The following is a 20,928-nucleotide window of genomic DNA, read 5'->3' on the forward strand; positions in this document are numbered from 1 at the left end:
CTCTATTAGTACTATACAAACATATTTGTCTTAACTTGATTAGTTACTAGTTAGGGTTATGTGTGTTATCCTAAGCTTTTTCTTTTGTTGTCATCGCACCCATCACTTTAAATCTTCAAATTTTAATGCTACTAGAGATATGTGGGATTAATTAACACGTAAAGACAACTATATAATTAAGACAGTTTTTTTAGTGAGTACGACAGGTAGATTAAATCATGGTTGCGAAAAAAATACTAAAAATCAATTATGAATATACATATACTGATAAGCGCCTAATTCTTGAACTTATGAAATATACGTTCAACAACAGTAATACAAAAACTTCGAGACTGAACCGGTATAGTGATATAGAAAACAATGAGAAAACATTGGTGTACACATTATGACATGAAGAGATGGATGTGACAATAAAAAATTAAAAAGAAATAAAAAGGGTCCCGTACGAGGAGGAGGATAGGCTCTTTGGCTCCACTTCTCATGTATCCGTACTCTATGGCATATGCAGCCACGTCAATGTCCCATCTCCTCCTCTATCTTCGTGTATCGTCTTTTTCTATTTTTATTTTTCTCTCTTTCTATTCTTCAACTTGGTACGTCTTAACTTATTATACGCACGCACTTACATTTTTTTAAATCTCTACTATAATGTAAAGTTTTCATTATGTGGGCAAAACTAGGGTTTTGTGCCATACCACATCCTCGTTTCTCACCAATATATTTCTGACAGCATAAGATATATCGTGTACTAGCTAAGAAATAATCTGGAGTCATGCAATTGTAATTAATAGCTACAGTATATATTATTTTGAGAAGCTATTAGACGAGTCCATATCTCAGGAATCTTATGTATATTCAATGAAAATTAATTAGCCTATAGGGCTCAACCCACCTATATATCTGTACTTGTTATGGTATACTGTTTTTTGGTCCTTATTAGAGAAATTGAACCTGCAAGAGAATCACCTAATATACCAGAACACCAAGTCACCAAGCATAATGCCGTACATGTAGGAAGTTGTAAAAAAAGAAAGAGGAAGACCACTTCGTTTTGTAAAAAAGAATTGCTAAATCTTTTTTTTTGTATGAACATAATTTACATTGTAACAGATCAACATTTGGTCATACTTCCAAAGAAAAAAAATTGATCATATCTTTATACATGATAATTAAGAAAACGTAATTCATATTGTTTCAAGTCCGGTAGTAATTAATAAACCAATATGTCTCTAACCAACACATAAATTATTGAATACTTAGAGCCGAAATTTATTGCATCTGCGTCTGAGCGTCTCTGTAGTCTTTTTTATTTTTTAATAAAACTTTTTGCAATACAATTCTCCTAATAAATCAGCAAGTTCCAATAAATTGCGTAGGAGGAATGATCACAAATGAGACGCCGAAATAATAGGTCCTCGCAAGCTTTGAGCACAACAGCAAGCCTAATTACATGGGATCTCAAACGATCCAACAAAATGGATTTGTTTTTAAATGAAGTCAAACATGCAAATAATATTTTATGCGTTATAAGAGTGAGTGATTTTAAAGTTACTGTTTATAACAGGAGATATCAGATGAAGAACTTATTTATAGTTGATGACTTTTTTAAAATATATGTATGATATGACACAAATTAAAGTTGATGACTATTGCATACTTTGTCGTCTAATATATTTGCAAGTAGAGTAGTCTTTCTTTAATCTATCAATAGGAAACTGAACTCTTTAAGTGATTTTTTTTGGATATTGGCTTAAGATAAGTTGGAGGTAAAAAGCAAGCGCCGCTCGATGAGACCAAATAGCAAAGATGATCACTTTTTAGAAAAACTAAAAAGGAACAATAAACATGAAAATGTGAAAACCCACAAAAAGTTTTTTATAGTCACAATAATTTAATATGAAGAAAAAAAAAGATAAAAGAGAAAGAAGCGGAAACTGTAAGGGGAGGGACCAAAAGCAAGGAAACGTCTGAGGAAACCCTAAACCCTAAATGGTGAGAGAGAGAGGAAGGGAGCTGTCAAATGTGTCAATTTCCATCGATCCACAAAACTTAATGCTTGTGAACTACGCAAAGCATCTCTCTTCTCTCTTTGTTTTAACACTTAGCTCCATTAATTTACTGTCTTCAATTTCTTTTTATTTTTTTATATCACTCAGATTTTTACCTTTTTAATTAATTATGACCACAGTGAGGGTTAATGAGCTTTGGAATATTTGGTATCTTCGATTACGATGTGTAACTATTTCCCTAATCTTCCTCCCTCTCTCTCTCTAGTATGTCAACAAAATCTCCACCGTCGATCTCTTTCTCTTTCCTCTATTTAAACTCTTTACCCTTTCCTACTTTCTTCACCCTAAAATCTCATCTCCTCCTCCTTCTTTTTCGTCTTCAGATCTCTTTTAGTCTTTAGGGTTATTGTCATGATGACTTCAGATTCTGAAGTTAGTGGCAGTCATTGTTTGCTATTGCAACATCTTCAAGATTCAGAAATCATTTTCTTTTATGGGTTCTCCTTTGGAGCCTATATTATTTGGTTTGAGAATCTTGATGATGCTGCAGCGGCAATTAAATGACTTATTTCTTTAGGGTTTTTTCTTCTCCATATTTTTCAAATCCAAAATACATATCAACATGTTTTTATATCCTTCCAATAATGATTTGCGATAAATCCTAAGGTATAGATGCATTATGTTTAATTTTTGTTTGATCGTTTAATTAAAGCATATTTATTTTTATTTTTATTTTTGATATATTTATGTGCGTATGAACATTTTGTGGACGAAATTAAGGACAATTAATGATGTGGGAAAAAAGGTGGATCGGATGTACTGATGTACGTATATGGTGCTTTCAACTGATGAACTGAACCATTATGTCTTTTTTCCCTTTTTTTGTTATACTCTTTCTCCAATGTATAGATCGTGAACAAAATTTCCGATTAGGTTTTAGGGTTATATTTGTACCGCCAAAGAATATATACAACTCTTTTCTCTCTAAAATAATCAAAGCTGAGTCATAAATGCAAAGAAAGTGCTTACATATGTCTGTTGTTTTATGTTCGGTTACATCTGGTTATGTCCCTTCTCTTTGTCCGTTGGTTAATCAAAGGACTCATCTTCATGTACAATCCAACCCCTCCTCCTTGTTTTGTGTGTCCAGGGTTTTTTATAATATGTGATTAGATCTCTACTTTCGGATCATGCTTCTCTAATGTAGTAGATGACGATGTGATGTGTATGTGACAGGTATAATTATGAGAGTAACTTTTGATATATATATATATATATATACATATACATATCTTTCGAACCTGATGTCCTAGAGAAGATTTTATAACATATGAATCTCATTTCTAAAGGTTCTTAATTAATTAGTGCCAATCGAAACTATGATCTATCCCTTAAGTGTGTGAAATTGTAGTTTAATGTATGAAATGGGCATAATAATTGTGCGAGCAAATACAAATAGACAAATAGTAATACAATAAAGTGGTTTAGTTGTGTACGAGGCTTTTGCAGTTGTTCTCTGCTGCAAAGATTCGATGATATATTATCTAATATTTAAGACCTGCCAGAAATTGGTATATACTGTGTTGGAACTACAACGTGTATTTAGTTTGGATGATTAAGATTTTCTTGATGGGGTACTCCCTATTTAGACCAAACAAGTTTTAAGTGGGTAGATTTTATTTCAAAGGGTTCTATAGTATCGATCAAAATCTTAATTAAATCAAACTTGCTTCCTAAAATTTTGGTCTCATTGATATGTGTGACATGTTGAAAGTTGAAATATAACAACACCAACGCTAGCTTTTTCGTATGTCTCAAACATATGCATGAGTTATATTTGAAGGCAAGTGAGGTAGATTTGTGTCATGGATTCTCTTTTTTTTTTTTTTTTCAATATTCAAAGCACTTGACTTAGTAGTTAATTTGCAATTATTATTGGTGTAATAATTGGTCTATATATACAATGATACGGGAAATCAAATTCAGACAGTAATCCCGGATTACAGTTAGGTTTGAAAACGTCTTTTATGCAGTATTTCCCTAGGTTGCATGGAAACGGAAACGAATACGCGGAAGCGAAACGTTTCGGAAACGAAAAACGATATTTTTCTAAAATTAAGAAATGGAAACGTTTTGGAAACATATGTATATATATATATCTTGATATATATGTGTATACATAATAAAATACCAAACATAAAACCTATATCAAAAGAAATAGGTAAAACAACACAATCTCAAAACATAAATATTAAATAGTTGAATTAAAACACTAATAATATTATATATTTATATTTATTGTTATCAGTGTTCAAGAAAGCGGTCTAGGCGGCCGCCTAGGCGCCGTCTAGGCGCTAGGCGCTCAGCAGACGCCTAGATGACCGCCTAACCCGCTTAAAATTACATACATTTTATTTTAATATTTATTTTTGATTTTTAAATTACATATAATTAAATTATTATGTTTTATATCTATATATGTAATTATAAACATTTATATGTTGTTAATATAACTTAAATAAATATATTTTTCTTACCGTTGTTTATAATTTATAAATTTTTTATTTTTATAACATATATTTTAATATAATTATATATAATGTTTTATGTTGTAAACGCCTAAACCGCTTAAAAATCGTTTAGACTCCGACTAAGCGTTCTAGGCGCTAGGCGTTGGGTCACCGCCCAGATACCGCCTAGCGCTTTCTTGAACACTGATTGTGAATATAGATTTTCAAATTATTTTATTTATTAGGTTTCTAAGCTAAGAAAAAGTTTATGTCGTGTTTCCAAAACGAAAACGGAATTTCCATCGTGTTTTCAAACATAGATTTTTAGGAATCGTGTTTCCGTGTCTTGTTTTCGTGTTTCCACGAGTTTCTGTTTCTGAAACGTTTCGGAAACGGGAAACGTACTTTAAAAAGAGTTTTCATGCAACATAGGTATTTGCAGATTATTATCAGTAAAAGCTTTTGGGAGGTTCTGCTGTAAGTTAGGTCATCTGTGATTCCATATATAGTACTTTAAATTGTGTGTTGAGTTGTAAACATCATCCGTCGTGATCTCGCAAGCTGTTCTTTGTGTTAAGGGTTAAAAATAAACACTGATGTAACTGACGGCCAAAAAATTTGATTGGTTACATTTGGAATTTTCCAAGATTTAATTTGATGGTTGGTCGGTCGATTCAAGGTAAACGATTATCAAATGCATCCCCCATTTATCGTAACGTTGGGCACTTCAGGCATTTTTTTTTGTTTTGGGCCTTTAATTTTGGGCCTAAATTGTGGGTGTATAACGTATGTACATGCACATACTATTTTTCGTAATCCTCCTCGGTCCGAAGAAATATGGACATTTTTGCAAATCAAAATAAGATTTTGAGTTAATTTCGAACTTCATCTTCGATGCCTTACAAGTTACAAGTGAAATATTAAGAATGCATATTTTTCAAAAAAAAGAAAAGAACAAAGAGAGTGTTAATCTTTATTGTCTGATAGATTCTGATAATTCTGATTACAAGTATTTTATTCTTCCTGAGTAAGCAAATTTTTTTTTTACCCTGGATATTTCTATGTAAATTTTTAGCTAGTTTTCATATACACTGGTAGTGGTAATATGACGAGAAATAATAAAAGGGGAGAAAAGAATCGCTAGCTTGGAGACGAAGAGACCATTGTATGAGTTGCATCCAATCATAGGCTAATCTAGTGACCTAGGTTAAACAATGAGATACTCGTATGAAAATCAGTGATGGTTATTTAGAAAATACTAGTAGATACTGTAGTAAGAAATTCGGATTAGTGTTATTTGTGATTGATAATCCTAACCACAATGATTAGAACAAGATTTGGTGCTTGACTAATTCGGATTTTGTTTGATATGTCTCTGCTTTTGCTTTTTATATTCAATGCCACTGTTAAGCGATAATGACTTTATTATTATTTTTGTTTTTTGTAAATTACAAGAATATTACTTAGTACTACATTCGGATTCGTTACAAATAATATTTATATCTGATTTATTGAGATGTGTATGAGCTTTTAAAGACGCAAAATTATTACAAGTCTCTGAGATGTTGTTACATATTCTGAATAGTCAACAAATAGTGGAAGAGTGGTTGTTTTGTTAAGCTATGCTTTTATTTCTTAGAACATCTCTAATGGTACTCTATTTTTGCTTCTATAATCTATTATAGAGTAATTTTTGTTCCAATGGTATTCTATTTTTACCTCTATAATAGAGATTGCTATTTTTTTCTCTATTTATAGAGCAATTCTATTTTTTCCTCTATAAATAGAGGTGAACTATTTTATTTGCAAAGTAGTCATCTTAATCTTTAACTTCTTTTATTTATGACCAAAATAAATAAAATAAGTATTTTTAAGAACTAATAATAGAAATTTAAGTATAAATATTTATTCTAAAATATTGAGACTACTATTTGCAAAAGATAATTTTATGAAAGTGTTACAAATTTTAAAGTAAAATGGATTAGTTTGTAATTTAAAAAAATAAAAGGTGTTAATTGTAAAATAAAAATAGAATATATTGGACCTCTATTTTTATTTATTTTTCTATTGTTTTGTTGAAGAGTGAATATGACTGTTGTTGGTGGAATAATAATGAATTGTACTGAGAAAGCAATAAACAGTTACAGTTGCAGAGAAAAGCTCACTGAGAGTTTAGATTTGCTTTCATGCATTAAAATCTCTCTTTCTGCTCAATCTTTTCCTCTTTCCTGACTCATGCACCCGTTTTTCAAAAAACAAACTTTGAATACTCAAGTTTTTGTTCATGTTTTTTGTCTTTCAACTTTTTATCGAAGTTAGTGAAATTTACAAAACAAAAGAAACAAGTTCTTCTAAAGAAACCCATGTTTTGTTGTAAGAATAAGATCATCAATGTAACTGAAAGCTTAAAATGCTATGAGCCTTTTTAGTTTTTGTTTCTTATTCACAGGTTATTTCCTTTTTATTCTTTTTTTAGGTTATTTCCTTTTTATTCTTTTTTTTTTCTCGAAAATATGCTTAGGTTTAGAAAAATATAAAATTAAGTAGTCCTATGATATTTGAGGCTTATAAGTTAAATATATCTTGAGTAAATGAAATGGAAAAAGGAGAAAGAAAAAAAACAAACTTATTATTATAGCTTGCTTTATTTAATTGTTCTTTCTCGTTGAGCCGTTTTGTGTTCAAAAAGATACTTAAGTTGTAAAACCATTATAAATGGGCAAGTATCCTATACTCTCTCTTCCTTAACTCTCTCTCTTTAACTTTGGTGAATCTCCCATATTCGAGAAAAAAATCTCAATTCCATCAGTCTCTCCAACAAGAATCTATCTAACAAAATCATCAATTCACTTCCCAAGGAGGATTAGAAGTCTAAGAATCTTAAGGCAAATTAATGTCTCGACCGAGGATCTCACCGCAGTTTCAGTTATCGAAAAAGGAAAGGTTTGGAGACAACGAAGGCACGTCGAGGAACACGCGCCCGTCGAGACAGAAACAGGGGAAGTACAGTTTCACGAGGAAGTGTGGGAGATTGGTGAAAGAACAGAGAGCTCGCTTTTACATCATGCGGAGATGCGTCGTTATGCTTATTTGCTGGACTGATAATCACAATACTTACTCCGACCACTACTAGCTAAATCAATCATCAAAACCCTCTCTCTCTCTTCTTCTTCTTGCCGCAGTTTTTAGTCTATGAAAGTAGAATAGAGATACAAATGTACATAAGGGATTCTAGTTTCTGGTTTCAACGTATTAGTTGTAATTTAGATTCGAATGTCTGTGTTATGTTTTTGGTCATCAGTTTCAGTGTATGCACTTGAAGTATAGATAATATAATATATAAACATATCAGTTCGTTTTCTTGCTCGATCATATCGATATTATATTAGTTACTTGAAGTTGAACGTGAATACGTGATTTGAAAACATATCGCAGTATTGTCTAAGCCGATTTGTTTAAATCACGTGTTATGACTTAAATGCGTTAGAGAAAAAGTATATTTTTTCCAAAAATTAGATGTGAATATGTGATAAAGATTTTTTCGAATATCCTTGAAGTCAAAGGACAATTATGGTAACTTCAAAATGTTCCAAAGAAATAATGTTGTGACTATAGTGGATTGAACATGCGAATTATAAAAGATTATCTTGTTAAAGTAATAAAATAAAAGAGTCTTCTTCTTTTTGCCAAAAAACAAAGATTATCTAAGAGGAAGAAAGCTTACATAAACATAAAAAATAATTATTTTATGCAATGGATTATGCACTATGCTAAGTGCTAACAAAACTTAACATCTTACGTAGTCCATGATTACATGCCACTTAAATACTACTATAAGAAGAAATATTACAAACGTGAAAAATATTCAGATTTATAAATTAAAGCCACTACGTATTATTTGGTCCCGTAACTTCCATTGGTATTCATCATTATATATGGCCACATTAATTATAAATTTATAGTTCATATTAATAGCTTGAATAAATGATAGTAATATGTAATTGTAGTGTCTTAGGTCTAGCTAGGTGATTAAATAAACAAAGCTAAGGCTAGAAAGATCGAGTCTCTTAAAGAAAGAAAGAAAGAAAGAAAGAAAGAAAGAAAGAAAGTACCAATGCTGCTAGTCATTGAGCTACCGCTAATGTTGTGATCATATTTTTTTCAGAATAAATATTTCTCTAGAATAGATTATCATCAACTTTCTTACTTTCATCAACTTATTGTTATTGGCGGACGGACATAAAGTTCTTTTTTTTTTTAATATTGTTTTTTTCATCTACAAGTGCAATGACTACTATCACGATGATCTTGGAATTGGCACTTCGGATGTTAGTTGAACAAACATGATTGGTACCGTAAGTAGATGGTTTTGTCATTTATACTTGGATGATACTTTCTTTATGAATTAATCGATGGCATTTACACTTTAGATGTATTATATATGTATGTGTGCGGGCAGTGGGCTGGGCCATCGCTCTTGTTTTCTTTGTACTACATTTTTCATGTTTTTCTAATCGTCGAGTTTTTCGATGTAGCTTATGTTTACTTTTGATACTTTGTGGTGACCTTAAGATATTTTAAATTTTTTAACGTTTGACCATAGTGATGATCACGCATTTTTATAATTAAGTTTCTTTTCAATAATTATGGCAATGATTTTGCAGAGTAAGCATGGAGTGTTCCCAATATGACCACTATCTGAACATACCTGCTCACTATATACCTCAGCATTATTATTATTCACGTATATACCGCATGCAAGTTTGTAATTAGTTAAGTTTGATCTAAGAAGGGATATATAGGACAATGATATATCAAGACTTAATTCATGTAGGTATAGTCAGATGTATCTACAAATCTATGTTAAAAAAAACTGACTGCCTTTGCTTAAACAATGAGATTCAAATGGGTCCGATTAGAAAAAAGAATGCCAATACTTTTTCCTAAACTGTGTATATAAACATAAGAGTATAATGGGGGCATTAACAATTATAGGAGATATATGATTAGATATTGTAATTAAGGATAATTTCAATTCCATTATACATATAAAGAGACAAATTAAAATAGTTTAGTAAGTGAGATGAAAGGGGGGTTTTGGGGAATGATTGATTGAAAACTAGACTTTACCAGCCATCTCCACAAATCCAAAGGGATATTTTGTTTAATGATTTTATAGAATATTGATTGTTCATTAGCATGCTTGATTTGATTTTGGCTTTTGTTTAATAGTATCATCAATTGCTCTGTCTTTAGACAAAACAACCACGCGGACAAATATTCCGTTTTGACTTTCACTGTTACATTTTTTTCACTTTGTGGAATCTTTTGTACTTTAGTTTACTCGTAATTACTGGGATTGCAAAATTTTACAATTATAGTTTTCATATTTTTTTCTACAAAATTGAAAAATGGGAGTGAAGAGCCGAAATAAAATCATAAACACTTTATCAAAGAAAAAAAAATCCAGTTTTTACAAAAGCGAGCAAATATATATGTTTTTTTAACATATTGCATGGGCTTACATCTCTTGGGTTAATAATAGAGGAAGACCTCTTAAAAAAATAATGGGCCTAATGGGCCACCAAATATGATTTTTTTTACCGGTCCCTAGAGAACAACACGTGACGTCAACAGCATCATCGGATTAGAGAAGAAGAAGACGATTCTCTCGACTCATTTGGACAGTATATGGCCGCCGATCTCCTCTACTCCACTCTCGCTTCTTCCTTTTTTTTGTTATTCGATCAGAGACTATTCATTCTTTACTCGAATCAGGTTAGTTCGACTTCGAGAGATCGAATTGCATCTCTAGGACCTGTTTTATTCACGATTCATGTAATATTTGTATGAGATGTTTGTGTGTGTGTGTGTTTTTTTGGGGTGAATTAGGTGTCTTTGAACTTTTAAAAAAGCTATGGGTGATGCAATTGATTTGACTGGAGATGGTGGTGTCTTAAAAGAGGTTGTTAGGAGAGCCAAACCTGATGCTATTTCACCTTCTGATGATCTCCCTGTTGTCGATGGTACTATGTTCATTCATCTACCCAAACCATATGTGTTTGATGAAGAACCATAATAATAACAAATCACCTTCTGATTTAAATCTTTGTAGTTCACTATGAGGGTATATTGGCTGAAGACGAAAAGGTCTTTGACACTACACGCGAAGACAATCTTGTTTTCTCTTTTGAGTTAGGAACAGGCAGTGTTATCCGTTCTTGGGACATTGCTCTTAAAACCATGAAGGTTTGTTTGTGTCTTTTCTTTTGACCCTTTCAATCTCAACTTTTTCAGTTATTTTATACAAATTGATTTGCCAATCTTTTTTTTTTTGTTTTTCAGGTTGGAGAAGTTGCAAAAATCACATGTAAGCCAGAATATGCTTACGGAAGAGCAGGGTCTCCTCCTGATATCCCACCTGAGTATGTAAAGTTAACAACACACACCCGCTTGCATCTTTTTTTAAGGCGTATTGTAATTGACATGTTTGGTAATATTGCAGTGCAACTTTGATTTTCGAAGTTGAATTGGTTGCTTGTAGACCGAGGAAAGGTGCTAGTGTTGGCAGTGTTTCTGAGGAGAGAGCCAGACTAGAGTAAGCATGATTTACACTTGGACCCGTTTGATTTCTTTCTTCGCCATTGGCATATATATATATATATATATATAAAACTCCCTTTGTTTATGGTTGCAGGGATCTGAAGAAGCAGAGGGAGATTGCTGCAGCTGCTAAAGAGGATGATAAGAAAAAGAGAGAAGAAGCAAAAGCTGCTGCAGCTGCTAGGATTCAAGCTAAGCTAGACGCTAAGAAAGGTCAAGGCAAAGGAAAAGGCAAAGGCAAAGCTAAATAATGTAAAAGCTAAAATTTAAAAGGACCAGTGCATGTATCTCTTGGATACCATTTTGTGATTTAGCTTTGAATTTTAATCAAACTGAGCAGAGTCATCAATCATCATATTGATTATTGACCATTACATGGTTTGGGGCTTAATTCTCTCACACACATACATTAATAACATAACAAGTGTCGGAAACCAAACTTTTCAAACCATGTCTGAAGCATCATCATCATCTTGTTCTTGCCATCCTGAATGAGCTCTGAATTTACAGACAGGACATGTTCCTTGCTGCCGCAACCATGGATCAATACATCCTGCATGAAACTGAGCAAACGGATATATGTATGAGTCTTGAGACAATAAAATACCTCGGAGGATTTTAGTTTTGTATAAGAGATAATATGGACACCTGATGCAAGCAAGGTAAGGTGCGAACAATTTCCCCTGCGGTTACTTGTTCTAGGCAAACACTACAAGTGAGCTCGTCTTCTGTTCCTTTTAAACTTCCATTGACAGGATCTTGTTTCTGCTGCTTTGAACAATGAAAAATACCATGACAATTTAATTAAAGTACTGATCAACTACATATGAAATGAAATTTTTGGAATATGGGAATATGTAAATTACCTCAGCTGAGGATGACGTTGATGCCTGCTTGGCCAAAGAGCAACCACTGTCAACAAAACGAACACGAGCCAAAAACCATGAATCCTGATTAGATCAACATATTCCAGAAACAAAAGATCCTTGAGCTAATGAAATTTTTACTCAATGACAAATAAAAGGGCCTTGAGCCAACGATCTATTAAGTAGTGATAGGAACGACTGAAACCTGTAAATATGGAAGAATCTACTGAAAAACAGAACTTTAGTAATCACTGGACACACTCAATAGTCAATACCTTACGCGTTCATTCACCCTATTTAGCAGAGTAAACAGTAAAGCTAAGTACAATATTCCCAATTAGATATAAGTTTCTAATCTATCAAGTTGTAACTTCTACCACCCTCTCTTCCCCCGTTAAGGAAGTTAACGTCTATCCAGGTTGGTATACCACAGCATCCTAACTTACCAATTTCCTATTCCTCAAAAAAACCCACTTTTAAAAACATATTAAGATACAATAGTTACTCACTTTTCAGGATCCAACACCTTGTACTTGTGTACTGGAAGTGCATTGATCTCTTCCTCGCTCATAGAGGTTGTGGAAACATTATCAGAATCCAGCGCTCTTAGAGTTTCATAATCTGCAGCAGAACAACTTTTGCCTCAGACTTCAACTATAAAGAGCAATTCATTAAACTAGGCAAAGAAAAAAGGGACAAATCCTAAAGTTTGCTAAGAAATCAAATTATAAAGAAAATTCACTGACCTAAGTCATCAAACTCCCGATCAAGAAGAGCCAGCTGGAGCCTAAGTCCTTGAAGACGTCCTCTTGTAGCAAGAGCAATGGAGGGAGGCACATGCAACCTCAGCTCAGTGTGACTAAAGAGGCCGCTTGCTGCAGCAGCCTGAGCTTGAAGTTGTTGGCAAGTGGCATACATCATAAGGGTCGTTGCCATCAAAAACACCCCAAGCACAAGCCAGAGCTAAAAAAACATGTGGAATGTCAAACTGATAACCCTAAAGATAAGTAACTGAAAAGATAAAAACTTTATCTCTTTTAAGTAATGACAAACCAGGAAATTAGGAGGCATCTGATGCGAACTGAGAATCATAAACAGCAAAAGAACTGCAAGCAATACACAAAACCAAACAAGTAATTACATCATAACTGATTGCAGAGAGACATAAGGGTTGAAGTTAAAAAAAGAATCACCTGTAACCAGAAAAGCAAGGGAATTAGAATGAGCTGGTCGAGCTCCATGAATACGCTGTAGTGTTTCACCAATTCCACCACCATAAGTTTAACAAAAAGATCAATTTGTAATGGAATGTATATGTTTTTTTTTCCAATTGTTAAGAAGAGAAAGCATACCATAGCTCGTCTCTCGGGTATAAAACCAGAGAATCCGCTTTCTAAATCACCTCTACTTCCCCGGAAAACAAAACTCATCTTTTCCCAAAAATTCACAAGTGAGCCCCCTGCAAAGTTTTGCTCAAAACAATTATCATACTAAAAGCATGCAAATACAAAAGACAGACATGTAAAAGGTACCAAGTTTGTCACTGAATCTCTAAATTTGCTTCAATCAAAAATCAAAACTTAATGAGAACTCGAATCATCTATTAATCCTACGATGATCCTAAACAACTAACACGAATCATTTCACATTAATCCAAGAGATTGAAATGAGGAGAAAAATAAATTTATCATCAATAGAATCAATTGAACGGAACTAGAGATCGGAGGAGATAAATTCACCTGGAGGTGTAGAAATCTACGGAGAAGAGTCGGATTCACTCACGTAACATAGGCGTGGCGACGGCGGAGTCACGGAATCGCTGTCGGACCGAGTTATCGCTACTTTGAGGATTTAGTTTTTTTTTTTGTTGTTGTTGTCTTCATATAGCCCACCACCATATTAATTCCTTTATGAATAGTTAAGTGATACTGCATGCACTGGTACCACAAACGTCGTCGTTTCTACTGTCACTTCTTTATTTATTTATTTATTTTTGGCTCATACTCTCTCGTGACTTCGATTAATCCTTTTACTTAAGGATTTTTAAACCATGCTTTAAGAGTTAAAAATACAAAATGTTCATTTATCGTGTTGAATGTTTTATTATTAATAAATAATATATATTGTTGTCACATTTGCTCTGGTTAAGCAAGTAGTCCAAATGTAGATTTCTTAATAAAATTAAATTATGTAATATAATGTACTCTTCTGATGACCAAATCTTCTTTGTTAAAAGTTAAAACCAAACCATAGAGAAAGAAAAAAATGATAATACAACCGAGTTTTAAGTTTAACAAATGATTAGTGAAAACAAAACTTTTTAAAATACGTATAATTAAGAATCCAATGAAACATGCATGTCCCATATATAATTTTTTTTAAAAACAAAAGTATTCAAACTCGTCGCGATGCAAGAAGTTGTTGACTCGCATGATCACACTTGACGTCATTAGCAAGACCAATCTTTTTATGAGCAAGATCATACTCAACCCACACGTTTTGTTGATGATGGTTCCCTATTATAAACGCTTCAATACCCGCAGGTTCCGAGTTGGCGAATGTGAAGCAATACTTCTTCTTCGATCCGGATCCGGGTACCGGGTACAACAGCTTCTGACCCGACACGGTCAGCTCTGCGCCTCCGTTGAACATCAGCGTCACCGCAGGCAATTTTGAAAAATCAAGCTGTGTTGATCCGACCCGGAAACAGAGATCCATTCCGGCTTCAAACACGATACTCGGGTCAACGGTGAGAACCGATTTGGTTTGTTCTGTAAATTCGGTTTTCAGGATTTTGTAAACCGGAGATCGCAGGAATGTGAACTGTGTACCGGAATCCAACATCGTCTGACCCGTTCCGGATTGACCACGAATAAGATCGGATCTAGGGATGGGTAGCAGTTTTGACCCGACCCGAATCCCTTCGAAGTTGACCGTATACGCGAACCGGTCGGTATAAGGTAACCGATCGGTTAGATTAACCAAAGGCGTGTATTTAAGAGGTGGGAGCGAAGGGAAACTCGATTCACCGAGAACCAAAACACCGGTAGAGTCAGAACCGGATATACAATAAGAGAATTTAGATAAACCCATTTGGTTAACAAACGATAACCGGCCACGATTCATTCCCATTAAACCGGTGGTTTTAGCGTCTTCCTCTGGTCTCGTGCTTGATATCACGTCAATGCACCCGAACGACGTAGCACGTCTCGTCGACGAGCCGATTGTAAACGTATCTTGAGCGAGGTTACCCTCCACGGAGGAACCATCGGCGTAGGAGGCAGCCACGTGGCAGAGATTAGTCTTCTTGTCACACGAGGCTGGAAGGGAGAAATCTTGGGTTTGGATGGTGCAAACGGGAGACGAACATGGGATAGCAGAGTAGGAAGATGACTTCACGTGGTTGTATATGGAGGTTGATGATGTGGATTGTTTGCACTTTAGCCATGAGAGCTCGCTTCCGGTGTCGAGAACCATCTGGATGGTTTGAGGAGGTGAACCGGCGGTGAGAGAGACGGTGAGTGTGACATCGTGTGTGAAAGGAACCTTGATGGGTGGAGAAGAAACTAGACGACTTCGTTCGAAGAGTAAGGATGAAGAAGTGTTTTGGGTTGTTAGAGGGAAGATGAGTGTTTGGTTTGTTGTATGAAGGATTCTGGAGAAAGCGAGAGGGGAAATTATTAGAAGCCAAAATATGATTTGGAGACTAATCGATGAAGAAGACATCTTGTTTACTCCTTGTCTCTCTTCGATCTTGATTTGCTCGTCCTTATATTATTTACATATGTACGTTTATGTGAATATCTTACGAAAAAGGAATTTCTTGTTAATAAGGAATGTAAATCATTGACCTAAAAAAACAAAAGGAAATCAAGAAAATGTATATGCAATAACAAGAAATTACAGAAAAGGGAGAATATAATGAATCCAATAACCAAAACTTGGTAATGCTTAGAGTCACCATTAATAAAAGAGTACATAACCAATAAAAGATTAATTACCTAATAAATTATAAAAGATTGTTCTGAAGGAAACAGAACAAAGAAATTAGTCTAGATAAATTTGGATAATTCTCATTAATAGATGTACATCGCCAAGACGTTTGGGTTATTCATTAATTTAAGATTAGGTACCAACCAACCTAGGTGTTGTGTATTCAACCCCATAATTATATAGTGTTTTTGAGGGAAAAAAACAAACATATACGTAACTGCTTCGATTGCTACTTTTTGTTTTACAATCTTGGCAAATGTTGCATTACCAACACAAGAATATCTAATCAATTCCAACGTTGTTTGGAGTCATAGAAAACAACCTAAATTTCAAACTGGGTCGACAAACGAATCCGTCTTATAATTTAGGGGTTTCTGTCTCGGCTCAAATTCTTTCATCACTACGTATTTCATACTTATAATCTAAGTCTATACTATACTCTATACCGTTACTAACCATCACAACAAAATTTTGACAAAATTAATCGAACATATGACGATTAAAATATGTTTTCATATGTTGTATTCATTTACATGTAAGTAGTAAGTAAACATAATACTCGACTATAAAACATTATTCCCCAAAAGATGATCATCTATATCTTGTCATGAATTCAAGAAAGCTATCTTTTTCAAGAAGGTTTCTTTTTCATCCTAATTCACCCTCCGTATATAATTCGATTTAATAATTTATTTTAAAAATATTAAATATAATTAAAAAACTGATCCATAAATAAAGAAGTTGAATCGAAACGTGTAGGTTTCCAAATTTATAAACCGTCTCACAACTGCCGTCTCCAGTGATTCCTTAAATTTCTCAATCAACAGCGATTGATCAAGACTCAAGAGAGAGACTTAATACAATTCACGAGATACGTTTGTTCCGGAGAGATAGATTTTTGATATATCTAATATCTAGGGTTTGTTTGTTTTTTTTGGTATACCTTCTTCGACTTTTCTTAGGGCTTCCTAGTGCAGATCATATGGATTCCATGAAAGAAGTTGATCCGTCAGTATTGTCAGCGAATGGCTTTATTCAATATCACTTCATGAATTTAAATACTTCCGAAGCGTTAGCCAATTGCTTTCTCCAATCTTACTTCCTCAACCTAGGAGTCTATCCCGACGTAGTTCACATGATGTGGTATGCCGACGACAGTGTTATGAGTAGACCTGGTCCCGATGGTACAATGATGTCTTTCACATCGCCTGAGGTAAAATACAAAATTTCTCTTAGTTTCTGTTTTTGTTTGTTTGATGCTGAAACAAAAAGATTGTTGATCTTTGATTATATATGTAGGCAATTCAGGAGCAAATAGTTTCCTGCGACTATGAAGGTGCTTCGATCGATGTGATGAGTTTCGCCGCTCAGAGTTGCAATCCTAGTTCTGAAGATGGTGTGTTTACCATGGTTACTGGTTTCTTGACTTGTAAAGACAAACAACTGAGGAGGCGATTTGTTCAATCTTTGTATCTAGCACGTCGTCAAGATAGGTCTTATGCTATCGTCAATGATATCCTCCGCTATGTTGACTCATTACCAGCGATACCTTCCGTTCCTGAATCCGGTAAATAGCTATATAAGTTGTGTTTGATTCAATATATAAAAGGTTACAAATTAAAACTTAGTTTTGGTGTGACTATATATGTACGTAGAATTTGCAGCTGGATTTGTCAAGGTTTACTACGAGTTACCTATGCGTGAAGAAGTTGGTTTGATGTATGTCAATGAAAGTGTTACGACCAGACCGACTTCGACGTCTGGTAGAACAATGGTTGATATGCCAGGCCTTGATGTAAGTTGCAAAAGCTCGGATCCTATTCCAATGTATTTCTAGAGAAATTTTGAAACAGTTTTTGATGGAATATAAGTTTACAATTTTTTGGTGCAGGCCATCAACAAGAGGGTCGCTAATGAGCATAACTTATGCTGCATAAGAGAGCTTCTAACTTTGTACTGAATAGTGTGGACTATCAGATTTGCAGATCTTTTAAAGATAGAATGTTTATCATGGTTTGCGGTTCCGTGACTCTAGACGACAAAACAAAGAGGAAATTTTTGCAATATTTCTATGTGGCAGGTTGTCAAAAAGGGTCTTCTGTTATCTTCAATGACATTCTCCGCTATGTTGATGTTACTCCTCAAGACACACTTGAAAGCTCGAGCCACTCTGCTTCAAAAACCAGTACTGATGTGGAGCTTCCCTACTTTATGGTAAAGAATGGCATGTTACTCTCTTATTTTAATAACATAGACTCACAAAACTTATAACACCTACGCTGATGGTTTATTGCTAGTGTTGTTGTTGTGTCAGTAGGCTTTTTTTTTTTGCCTTTCAGAAATCAATGAATACAATGGTTTACGGTTTTGCTCTTTTTTATTTTAAGCTTTACAGCTTTCTTCTTCATGGTAGCTTCTTTATTATCTGTTCCAACATATGGGCAAATATTGTAAAACTTATAATGTAAGCTATCTTGCAACTTTTTAACTTAAATGCAAGAATTCTATCCCAAAAACAAAAACAGCATAAAGTAGTTAACTTGAAAAACAGCAGATGATAAAAATATATTACATTTTAACATAATTCAGATTACATGTTTACATTGTAGAATATTTTGCTTGAAAATGTTACCAAAACGTTATCTTGGATCAGTTCTAGTTTTACCGGAGAAGGAGAATATGGATGAAGTAGTTGTTTCATTCGGCCCGCTATAAAACCTAGCTGAATCCACAAAATCCTCAAACTCGCCAGCATTACCACTTCCCTCATCAAGACACATACTATCATTTGCATCTAAGAAATCTGGTGCAGGGACAACTTCAGGCGACGGAAACTGCTTTTCGAGATACATAACCACTTGTCTCATTGTAGGTCGAACCTCGGGGGAATTGTTTGAACATAGAAGGCCTAATTTGATCACCATAACCACTTCCTCTTCATCAAACTCACCGTTGAGTCTCCTGTCTACAACATCTCTAATGTCTCCGCTTTGCCACCTTGACCAAACCCAATCAACCATTACAAGCTCTTCCGGTAAGGCACTTGTTTCGATGGGTCTTCTTCCGCAAGCTACTTCTAACAAAACTGCTCCAAATGCATAAACATCTGTACTTGTTGTCAGTTTCCCGGATTTTGTGAGTTCTGGTGCCAAGTAACCAAATGTACCAACCACTCTTGTGGTTCCTGGGTTCGATCCATGCTCATATAACTTAGCTAGACCGAAATCTCCCACCCGCCCGTTCATTTCACCGTCTAACAAAACATTGGCGGCTTTAATGTCTCGGTGAATGACTGTTTGTTCCCATCCTTCATGTAGGTAGAGTAAACCGGAAGCAACCCCTTTGATGATTTTGAATCTTTGCTTCCAAGTCAAGATAACTTTAGGGTTTTCGTCGAACAAGTACATGTCTAAGCTTCCATTAGGCATGAAATCATAGACAAGAAGCAAATCATCCCGCCTTCGACACCAACCAAGCAACTGAACAAGATTCCTATGCCGGAGATGACCAATGCTCGAGACCTCTGACATGAACTCTCGTACACCTTGTCTTGACTCGTGAGAGATTCTCTTGACGGCTACATACTCTTCTGAATCGGGAAGCTTTCCTTTGTATACTTTACCAAATCCTCCAGACCCGAGAAGCTCCTTGTCCCCAAAACCATTAGTAGCTTTCTTGAGCTCTCTGTAACAGAATCTATGCGGACCAAAATCAAGCTCCCACTCTTCAACTCTGTCTTCATCTTTCGCCTTTTTTACTATGAACACCGATGCAGCAACAAGAACCGCGATGATCAAAAGGGAACACATGAGAGATACTCCAAGGATCAAACCAGTGTTCTTCTTCTTCTTGATTGAACTAGGAATCCGAGGGAGAGATGGCAAACACAGAGACAATGCTTCTCCACTCATGTTAAAGTTCCAACCTAAGATGTAATGAGAACTAGCTAGCAAACCGGTAGAAGCAGAGAAGCCAACATACATTTCATCTCCCAAAACAGAGGACAGATCAACATCGTAAGAGAGAAGAGACAACTTTGGTTTCTCCGAGAATGGAGAAAGCTTAACATCTAACCTTTTCTTGTTTGAATCGTAATCAATCCAAGCTTGAATCACTCTGCCACCGTCCAGGAAAAGCTCTCTTTTGGTTGAATTAGCAAGAAAGTATCCAGCGGGAGTCGAAGTACTTGACTCCATACTGTTTATATCGATTCCAACATGGTTATCATTGATGTCTTCAAACTCCAAATCCTTGACAGTATCAAATTCCACGGCGAAGAAGTGGCTCGAGAAGTTAACTCTGCTTGAATTCAAAAGACCTAAGTACTGGCTAGGAAGAGAACCTTTGAGATCTGGACTTGGAGCGATGGCGAAGGCAAGTCCGTGGCCTCCAAGAGTAACAAACTCTGGAACCATGGCGATTGCAAAAGACGTGGAGAAAGACTGAGCTCGGTTAACACCGATAGGCTTGAACCGGATTGGTAAGGAGTAGAAAGCGTGACCGATCACGCGTTGTGTGTCTGTTGTGAGCCTGACGGCTCCAGTGTCCGCGATCTCTGCAACTCCGGTTATGACTAGATTGTCTGAGGCTTTTTTAAATCCAACGAAGGAGAAGTCTTGAGGTAGAGATGAAACTAAGTGTGTGAAGAAGAAGAGGAGTAGTAACCAGACGAAAACAAAGGTCGTCTGAGCCATCAAGAATTGTTTTCTTGGGAGAGAAGTATATATATTAATGGTTAATAAGATATTAGGGTTATAGTTCTAACATACGATCTAGTAGGAGTAGAGGTTAAGAAGATTGTGAAGATTATGAAAGCATGTGATGCTGAGAATGATGTTGGTGATTGAGGAACATGTAATTATTTCTAGACAGATGAAACGCTATAATAACAGTGATCGAATTCAAATCTAACATTAAAATATGATTATACGAGGTTAGTACCATTTA

At 34.9% G+C, this 20,928-nt stretch overlaps 6 protein-coding genes across 8 annotated transcripts; 3 read left to right on the forward strand and 3 right to left on the reverse strand.

Annotated features, from left to right (window-relative positions):
• Positions 6,671 to 7,866, forward strand: LOC109132694. The gene has a single exon (XM_019244801.1). The coding sequence runs from the start codon at positions 7,413 to 7,415 to the stop codon at positions 7,650 to 7,652; it is 240 nt and encodes a 79-aa protein (XP_019100346.1). The 5' UTR covers positions 6,671 to 7,412; the 3' UTR covers positions 7,653 to 7,866.
• On the forward strand, positions 10,158 to 11,493 carry LOC104781437 (peptidyl-prolyl cis-trans isomerase FKBP20-1). The gene is made up of 6 exons (XM_010506110.2): positions 10,158 to 10,297; positions 10,412 to 10,545; positions 10,635 to 10,768; positions 10,865 to 10,944; positions 11,025 to 11,117; positions 11,217 to 11,493. Exons 2-6 carry the CDS (start codon positions 10,437 to 10,439, stop codon positions 11,371 to 11,373), a joined length of 573 nt encoding a protein of 190 aa, XP_010504412.1. The 5' UTR covers positions 10,158 to 10,297; positions 10,412 to 10,436; the 3' UTR covers positions 11,374 to 11,493.
• On the reverse strand, positions 11,458 to 13,871 carry LOC104781435 (E3 ubiquitin-protein ligase SDIR1-like). Of its 3 annotated transcripts, none has more exons than XM_010506109.2 (9): positions 13,728 to 13,871; positions 13,341 to 13,447; positions 13,182 to 13,236; positions 13,042 to 13,094; positions 12,735 to 12,951; positions 12,498 to 12,609; positions 11,989 to 12,034; positions 11,771 to 11,887; positions 11,458 to 11,685 (listed from the first exon to the last, which is right to left on the reverse strand). In XM_010506109.2, exons 2-9 carry the CDS (start codon positions 13,416 to 13,418, stop codon positions 11,566 to 11,568), a joined length of 798 nt encoding a protein of 265 aa, XP_010504411.1. In that variant the 5' UTR covers positions 13,419 to 13,447; positions 13,728 to 13,871; the 3' UTR covers positions 11,458 to 11,565. The 3 variants fall into 3 exon arrangements, with proteins under 3 accessions (XP_010504411.1, XP_019100347.1, XP_010504410.1); XM_019244802.1 differs by having other exon boundaries at positions 11,771 to 11,890; XM_010506108.2 differs by having other exon boundaries at positions 11,771 to 11,893.
• LOC104781438 (aspartic proteinase PCS1-like) lies at positions 14,273 to 15,883 on the reverse strand. The gene has a single exon (XM_010506111.2). It carries the CDS (start codon positions 15,712 to 15,714, stop codon positions 14,383 to 14,385), a length of 1,332 nt encoding a protein of 443 aa, XP_010504413.1. The 5' UTR covers positions 15,715 to 15,883; the 3' UTR covers positions 14,273 to 14,382.
• LOC104781439 lies at positions 16,930 to 18,252 on the forward strand. The gene is given in 5 exon segments (XM_019244177.1): positions 16,930 to 17,194; positions 17,281 to 17,548; positions 17,646 to 17,776; positions 17,873 to 17,899; positions 17,902 to 18,252. Coding segments are annotated over 5 exon segments (1,008 nt in total). The 5' UTR covers positions 16,930 to 16,963.
• On the reverse strand, positions 18,621 to 20,675 carry LOC104784087 (L-type lectin-domain containing receptor kinase S.4-like). Its single transcript, XM_010509158.1, has one exon. The coding sequence runs from the start codon at positions 20,673 to 20,675 to the stop codon at positions 18,621 to 18,623; it is 2,055 nt and encodes a 684-aa protein (XP_010507460.1).

The sequence above is a fragment of the Camelina sativa genome, chromosome 4 (assembly GCF_000633955.1).
Source record: "Camelina sativa cultivar DH55 chromosome 4, Cs, whole genome shotgun sequence".
Taxonomy (NCBI): domain Eukaryota; kingdom Viridiplantae; phylum Streptophyta; class Magnoliopsida; order Brassicales; family Brassicaceae; genus Camelina; species Camelina sativa.

What these genes read in the sequence shown, in the direction of transcription:
- LOC104781438 (XM_010506111.2), bottom strand. Translation starts at nt 15,714, where the DNA reads ATGTCTTCTTCATCGATTAGTCTCCAAATCATATTTTGGCTTCTAATA.
- LOC109132694 (XM_019244801.1), top strand. Translation starts at nt 7,413, where the DNA reads ATGTCTCGACCGAGGATCTCACCGCAGTTTCAGTTATCGAAAAAGGAA.
- LOC104784087 (XM_010509158.1), bottom strand. Translation starts at nt 20,675, where the DNA reads ATGGCTCAGACGACCTTTGTTTTCGTCTGGTTACTACTCCTCTTCTTC.
- LOC104781437 (XM_010506110.2), top strand. Translation starts at nt 10,437, where the DNA reads ATGGGTGATGCAATTGATTTGACTGGAGATGGTGGTGTCTTAAAAGAG. An exon ending in TGATCTCCCTGTTGTCGATG is followed by an intron (nt 10,546 to 10,634) that starts GTACTATGTTCA and finishes AAATCTTTGTAG; the next exon opens with TTCACTATGAGGGTATATTG. An exon ending in GAGGAGAGAGCCAGACTAGA is followed by an intron (nt 11,118 to 11,216) that starts GTAAGCATGATT and finishes TTATGGTTGCAG; the next exon opens with GGATCTGAAGAAGCAGAGGG.
- LOC104781435 (XM_010506108.2), bottom strand. Translation starts at nt 13,418, where the DNA reads ATGAGTTTTGTTTTCCGGGGAAGTAGAGGTGATTTAGAAAGCGGATTC. An exon ending in AGATGCCTCCTAATTTCCTG is followed by an intron (nt 12,952 to 13,041) that starts GTTTGTCATTAC and finishes ATGTTTTTTTAG; the next exon opens with CTCTGGCTTGTGCTTGGGGT. An exon ending in CCTTACCTTGCTTGCATCAG is followed by an intron (nt 11,686 to 11,770) that starts GTGTCCATATTA and finishes CCGTTTGCTCAG; the next exon opens with TTTCATGCAGGATGTATTGA.